This window comes from Sinocyclocheilus rhinocerous, unplaced genomic scaffold (genome assembly GCF_001515625.1).
Source record: "Sinocyclocheilus rhinocerous isolate Xijiao unplaced genomic scaffold, SAMN03320098_v1.1 scaffold444, whole genome shotgun sequence".
NCBI lineage: Eukaryota > Metazoa > Chordata > Actinopteri > Cypriniformes > Cyprinidae > Sinocyclocheilus > Sinocyclocheilus rhinocerous.
In genome coordinates this window covers 1,713,099-1,720,140 of record NW_015645540.1, presented here as the reverse complement: position 1 = coordinate 1,720,140, position 7,042 = coordinate 1,713,099, and the positions used below count along the sequence as shown (strand labels likewise).

Here is a 7,042-nt window from a genome sequence, read left to right as displayed (position 1 = left end):
ACTTTAAACCGCATAAACACATTTCATTACACCAAATACACAAAATAATGTTCTTTTTAGCAGCATCATATGACCCCTTTAATAAATTTCTATTAAAGGTGCTGTATGTAGTATTGACACCGAGTGGTTGAACTAGGTATTGCAGTCCAAATTCAAAATATTGGAGAGGGTTTTTTCACCCGGCCCCTCCTCCTCAGACTTGACGCACACGCAGGTTGCTAGATTGACTACACCAACAGGAACGAGCACACTTGACGATGAATGAAATGAAATGCGCTGTGTTTTCCGCCAACTGGCAACCCGGGGTGCCGAAATACAATTGGGTAAACTGGCAGTGGGCGGGTTTCACAAACCAAAACAGAGACCGACATTCCGGCCCGGAACGCACATTTTCAAAGGAGAATACCTGACTGTAGCATTGTTTTTCAGATAAACATGTTAACTTAGCATGTTTCTTAAATATTTGCAAACATATTATGGTATTTTTATGCTTCAGTAGAGTCAAAAACTAACATACAGCACCTTTAATAAGTCCAGTGATAATGGATCTGTTATTGGTAGAATGATCACCTTTGCTTTTGTTAGAAGTTAGCCTCCAGTTGAGAACGCCCTCATGAAGCAGCCTCCTCTCACCCTGCAGCATGTCCTCTCTGCGGAACACTCTTCCGTGGGTCATCTTGACCTGGGACTTGGGCTCCAGCTTACTGCTCAAGTCCCTTAGCCGTGCTGCTTTCTCAAACTCGTCAACGTGGGTATTTACTTGGGAGATGGTGTTTTTCAGCAGTTCCAGACCTTGTACAAGGTTCCTATGCTCCTCTGAGTCAACTTGAGATGTTGAATAACATAAAAAAAAAAACTTACTGACCCTTGAACTTTTTACTGAACTTTTAAACATTAAGTGTAACTTTTCAAAGTTCTAAAAAAAACAAAATTATATATTTGGAGTTACATTTACATAAACTATATAGTTTTATAGTTTATACTATATATAAACTATAAAAACTCAAAACAAAACATTGTTTTCTTGAAAGAAAAATAAAACTACTTAATTTAAAAACCGTACCTGTAGTGTATTTAATGACACGTTCAAACAAAACTGGATACTTTGTGATACGCTGTATTATAAGGAGAATAATCTCTGGTATTCCTAATCTCCGCAAGATAGACATCTGACATACTTTCTGAGGACAGAAAATGGTGTTGTTATCAGAAAGTGAAATTATTCATTGAATATTATTTATTTAAAAAAAGAATATTATAGAACTATTTCAAGAAGTCCTTTTAAAACTTGACAACAAAAGGTCAGATCTTACTCGTATAAAACTCTGGAACTTCTTGTTGTTTTGCATCAAGTCTTTGTAGAAGCTGACTGCATTGGTGTGGTGACTGCAGAACACTCCATAGCAGTATTGCAGTCTGTCTCTTATTTCACCTGAAAACTACACACACAATCATACATGCAGATCAGAGAGTAGTACCATTGTTAAAAGCAAAAGATTTTTATAACAACGCCAAAGGTTAATAAATAAATATTCAGGATATTTACACACCAAAACTTTTAAAATCAGTAATGAACACTGCTTCATTTAATCATACATTACCATTGAAATGTTTGGTGTCAGATTTTTTCAATGTTTTTGAAAATAAGTCTCTTATGCTCAGCATATGCTATATTTATTTTATCAAAAATACAATAATATTGTAAAACATTATAACTGTTTTCTATTTTAATATATTTTAAAACTGATGAATACTGTTGAATTTTCAGCTGCCACTGCTCCAGTCTTAGGTGTTACACAGTTGTTCTAGCAATGTGGTTCATTATATTTACTATGAACATATTCCACTCAAATGTTTTAGTAAAATGCTTTAATACTTTGATAATTTGTTATATAATGCAATGACATTAATACATTAAGTACAGCTTGAGTATCCAAATACTTTTTGGGGCCATTGTATGGCAACCTAATTTAATTTTGAAACAATAATTCCATTCATTTCAGGAAGCACCTGCTGCTTAGCTCAGCTCTGGGGAATGTGGACTCAAAGATCATATGAAGGACAATAGCTATAACTGACAGTTTGGTGATCCAAAGCATGCAGCTTGAGAAACCAAAGTCTAATCCAGGTCAGTAATTGGTCTTTGTTGTATAACTAGCTATTGATCCTCAAGCCTTTAAGGCATATACATCTGGAATATTGGGAATCCTACAGTAGATATATAATAAAGATACCTGTGCCATAAGAATGTCTCCAATTCTGTGGATGCAGTAATTCTGGGTACTGCCTGGCTCCAAGGAATCGATTCTTCGCTGTTTAAGGCGGTTGAGGAAAAGCTGGTGTACCTGCAGCAGGCTATCCACCTGTGGAAACAGTCTTTCCAGCTGTGTCTCATCCATTTGCAGGGTCTCACGCAGTTCCCGCACGTATACGCCCAAAACCAGCTTTAGCGTTCGCACATGGTTTATTTCTGTCTGAATCAGCTCTGTCATGATAATAACACACTTTTAAAAGATCACGTACACTGCAAATTATTAACTTTTCTATGACAATGAGACAAAAAAGATGCAACAAAAACACGTACCATGTATTACATCCTGTCTTTTAATGTCCTCTTTGGACAAGTCTTTTAAATATTGCTGGTCAACAGCTAAACTCCAGGTGGGAGCCTCAAAGTCCCGAGCATCTGCTTCCAAATCTTCACGTAGCGCATTATAAAGCCCATCTGTGTAGAAAAGGAGTAAATATATATTTCCCTTAACATCAACAAACAAATCTGTGATCATGACACGCTTAAATCACATAGCTACAGTAACTAAACAAGTTAAATATCCAACCGTCTATACTGATGGTGTCAGCAGAGTATGTCAACTGGAAATTTGAATCTTCTGCCAAGGGCTTGAATCTCACAGAATCTATTTCTTCCATCTTATGTGCTGAAAAACAAAATGACAGCCAGAAGACTATTAAAATGGGCAAGAAAAACTGTTGGAAACTCATTTTTTTCTAAATAAACCAGCAAACAAAGGTGAAGGTGAAACATCTAATTTCTGTGCCACCAAACAGAATCATAAAAATAAAATCTAATATGTTATTAAATCATTCTAATATGCTGATTTGGTGGCAATTTTTTTTTTTAATTATAAATGTTGAAAACAGTTGTGCTGGTGGAAACAGTGATACATTTTATCATGATTCTTTGATGAATAGAAAGTTCAAAAGAACAGCACTTATTTGAAACAAAATCTTTTGTAACATTATTAATGTCTTTACCGTAACTTTTGATCAATTTAATGTGCCCTTGCTGAATAAAAATATTTTCTTTCCACAAAAAAAACAAACAAAAAAAAAAAACGTAATGACCCTAAACTTATGAACAGTGTAAACATCAGTTGAGCAAATGTTGCTGTTTCACGAGAAAAATCATTTTAAAGCAGATATACTGTTAATACAGTTCTTGCCCAGAATGCCAGAGCACTGACCTGTGGCTGGAGTGATAACCAGAGGAGGTGAAAGGCTGGAGGATGCGGATTTATCTGTGCTGTAAGAGGGTCATGCCTGGTATGTCATGGAGCAGATAGGCCTACAGCCAAAGGCAGGATGAATAATCTCTGTCTGAGCAAAGGAGCAGAAAGTCAGCTTCGGGTCTTTGGATCTGCTACTTAAAAAACATTCAGATCAAATGCAAATTCCTTAAAATATTTTTTTTTTCTAAACTGATGGACAAGTAGAAGGTATTTTCTGTGATAATCGGTAACATGTGACAGTTATAAGAGCAATTTAGGTCAAGTCAAGTCGAGCTTTATTGTCATTCCGCTACATGTGGGGACATACAGTGGAACGAAAAGTCGTGCCTCACAGGACCACGGTGCTACATAAATACAGACATACAACAATGGACTGTAAATATACTATATATAAATAATTACCTATACATAAACTGGAGAGTACAAACTGTACAAATGCTTCACATAAATACTTTACAATTAATCTCATATATTAGTTTAAGTGTGGAGTGAGTGAGGACACAAATGTCATTAAAACTGATTTAAAAAACAAACAAACTCAGAGATCATTATTCATTATACAAGACATTAGTGCTTTAAATAGATCCATATTTACAACATTAGACCCAAGTAAGCTCAAGCCTAGTTCCGCAGATTTTGCCTTTATATCTATGATGGTCTATTAAAGGTCGTATGTGACTATGGCTGTGCAGGTGAAGGTGACAGAAGTGTGTTTGACATGAACACACTTCTGGTGAACATATGACATGATCTGCTTTGATTTGTCTCCAGCACACACGCATGCTGCAGTGGAGAACTGATCAAAGGAATGCATGAACATTATATGACAAACTGATGTAATGTAATAAAATATATATCTTGAATACAATATAAGCCATTATAGATAACAGTGTCTGCCAAATGCAATGCATCAATAGCATGCTAGTAGACACAGACAAAAGAAATAAAGGGGTGGTGCTACTGTACTAGTCCAGTTCACTGCTTGGAAATCAGGATATTGAAACTAATCTGGTTCTCTGAAACTGCAAACTGGTTTTGGTTTGTCAGATTCCTACACTCTTGTCAGACAAGGTCAAAGAGCAAAAGACACATGACTTTGCAGAAAACAAGATACATTTTTTTTTTCCTTTTGCATGGATATTTATTTTTGGACTGTGGTTTAGAGGGATTCAGAGGGAAGTAAAAATGCAGATTTGTGTAGATAAATAATCAAAGTTGCCTTATCTGAGATATGAAATGTTTCTTAGTGTTTCCAGTATGTAAGGCGTAAAACTAAGCACACAAACCCACCAGCCAAATTTACACATAGGAGTATTATTATATAATTGTATATACTTATAATTACACTACAAAAGTTTGGTGACAGTAATTAATAATTTTTTATTAATTTCAAAGAAACCCTGTTCTTTCTGTTTATCAAAGGATTCTGAAAAAATGTATCACTAACAGCACAACTATTTCAACATTCATAATAATAAAAAATGTTTCTTGAGCACCAATCAGCATATTAGAATGATTTTATCAGACTGAAGACTGGAGTAATGTCTGCAGAAAATTCAGCTTTGCCATCACATAGTATTTATAATAGTATTTCGCTATATTAGTTTTATAGTATTTTTGTATTGTATGTTTATTATATCAAATATATGCCTTGGCGAGCATAAACGACTTTTAAGAAAACATTAAAAAAAAATCTTACTGACCCCAAACTTTTGAATGGCAGTGCTTACAGTATATGGTTACAATGTCACCATTTGAATCACCTTCAAGTAGTTTTGCAGTCCACCTCAGAAACAGTTCTGAAGACTTTTTCAAATGTTCAAAAATCCCATGTAGTCTTTTAAAGGATTAGTTCACTTCCAGAATAAAAATTTCCTGATAATTTACTCACCCCCATGTCATCCAAGATGTTCATGTCTTTCTTTCTTCAGTCACAAAGAAATTAAGGTTTTTTGAGGAAAACATTCCAGGATTTTTCTCCATAATGGACTTCAATGATGGCCAACGGGCTGAAGGTCCAAATTGCCATTTCAGTGCAGCTTCAAAGGGCTCCACGCGATCCCAGCCGAGGAATAAGTGTCTTATCTAAAGAAGTGATCGGTCATTTTTTAAAAACAATAAAAATGTATATACTTTTTAACCAACGTTGTTTATATACTTTGTAAACAACGTCTTGCACTAGCTCGACATCACGCATAACGTAGTCATGTTGAAAAGATCACGCGTAGGGTTGCAAAGGGGTGGAACATTTCCGGAAACTTTCCATGGGAACTTTGTCTGGGGAATTTTGGAAATATTCCAAGTTTGAAACTTACCAGGAATTTATGGGAATTTACAGGAACTTTTGGGAATGTATGGGAATTAATTGAAAATTTGGGGAAATTTATAAAACTATCATATACAAACATAAATATAAACATTTTGTTTGATCATAGGCTCACATGCATGCAAACTAATACAAATTTAAAATTTTTTTGGATTTTTGGGGGAAATCGGTGATGCTTTTTTAGGATTTATTGATGAATAAAAACTTGTGTTTATTCAAAATAGAAATCTTTTCTAACAATATAAGTCTTTACTATAACTTTTTAATTAATTTAACACATCCTTGTTGATTAAAAGTATTAATTTATTTCAAAAAAAGAGAAGAGATACTGACCCCAAACGTTTGAATGGTAGTGTATTGTTAAAAAAGGATTTCTATTTTAAATAAACGCTGTTCTTTTTTTAACTCTTTATTCATCAAAGAATCCTGAAATAAGAATCACAGCTAATAAAAAAAAATATTAAACAGCACAACAAAGTTTCCAAAATTGATTATAAATAAGCATATTAGAATGATTTCTGAAGAATCACGTGACACTGAAGACTGGAGTAATGTTCAAAATTCAGCTTTGCATCACAGAAAAACATTATATTTTAAAGTATATTAAAACCCGAAAACCATTATTTTAAATTGTAATGCCAGTAATACTGCGCAATATTACAGTTTTGTTCTGTATTTTTGATCAAATAAATGAAGGCTTGATGAGCAAAAGATATGCAATGTTTAAAATATTAAAATAGTAATGTTTCCAAACTTTTGACCAGTACTGTACTTCTATCATAACAGAAAACTGGCTAGCAGAAAGAGCATCACAGCTTGAGCTAGTTTATACCTCATAAATTGTCAATGAAATAGTGCTAACTCGCTTAGATTTTTTATATCTTGATTTAATGGCTAGCTAGCTACTGTAAAAACACTTTTTAGTATTTACTAGTTAAACTTGAATCCAAAAGATAAAATATATTTAGAATATCAAAACTTAGATGTAGGCCCAATCCCAATTCTATTTTATACCCCTTCCCCTACCCCTCCGCCTACCCCTTCCCGTTGTCCCTTGAAACAGAGTGTCAAGGGGTAGGGGTGAAAATATTCCCCTAAGAATTGGGACACCACTACTATACGTCACACGTCATCATACGTCGTCTAGCTCCTACAATACACACACCTATACTGGTGTGCTGGTGTGCAT

The 7,042-nt window shown here is 34.5% G+C and overlaps 1 protein-coding gene across 1 annotated transcript in view; it reads right to left on the bottom strand.

Moving 5' to 3' along the window:
- LOC107706380 (rho guanine nucleotide exchange factor 18-like) overlaps positions 1-7,042 on the bottom strand; it is a 21,736-nt gene that overhangs the window by 7,596 nt on the left and 7,098 nt on the right. The window contains exons 2-8 of the mRNA XM_016510077.1: positions 3,483-3,615; positions 2,838-2,936; positions 2,585-2,725; positions 2,235-2,485; positions 1,314-1,439; positions 1,064-1,181; positions 571-825 (exon numbers count right to left, since the gene is read on the bottom strand). Coding sequence (XP_016365563.1) covers positions 571-825; positions 1,064-1,181; positions 1,314-1,439; positions 2,235-2,485; positions 2,585-2,725; positions 2,838-2,928 — 982 coding nt within the window. The 5' untranslated portion in view covers positions 2,929-2,936; positions 3,483-3,615. The remainder of the gene's footprint in view (positions 1-570; positions 826-1,063; positions 1,182-1,313; positions 1,440-2,234; positions 2,486-2,584; positions 2,726-2,837; positions 2,937-3,482; positions 3,616-7,042) is intronic.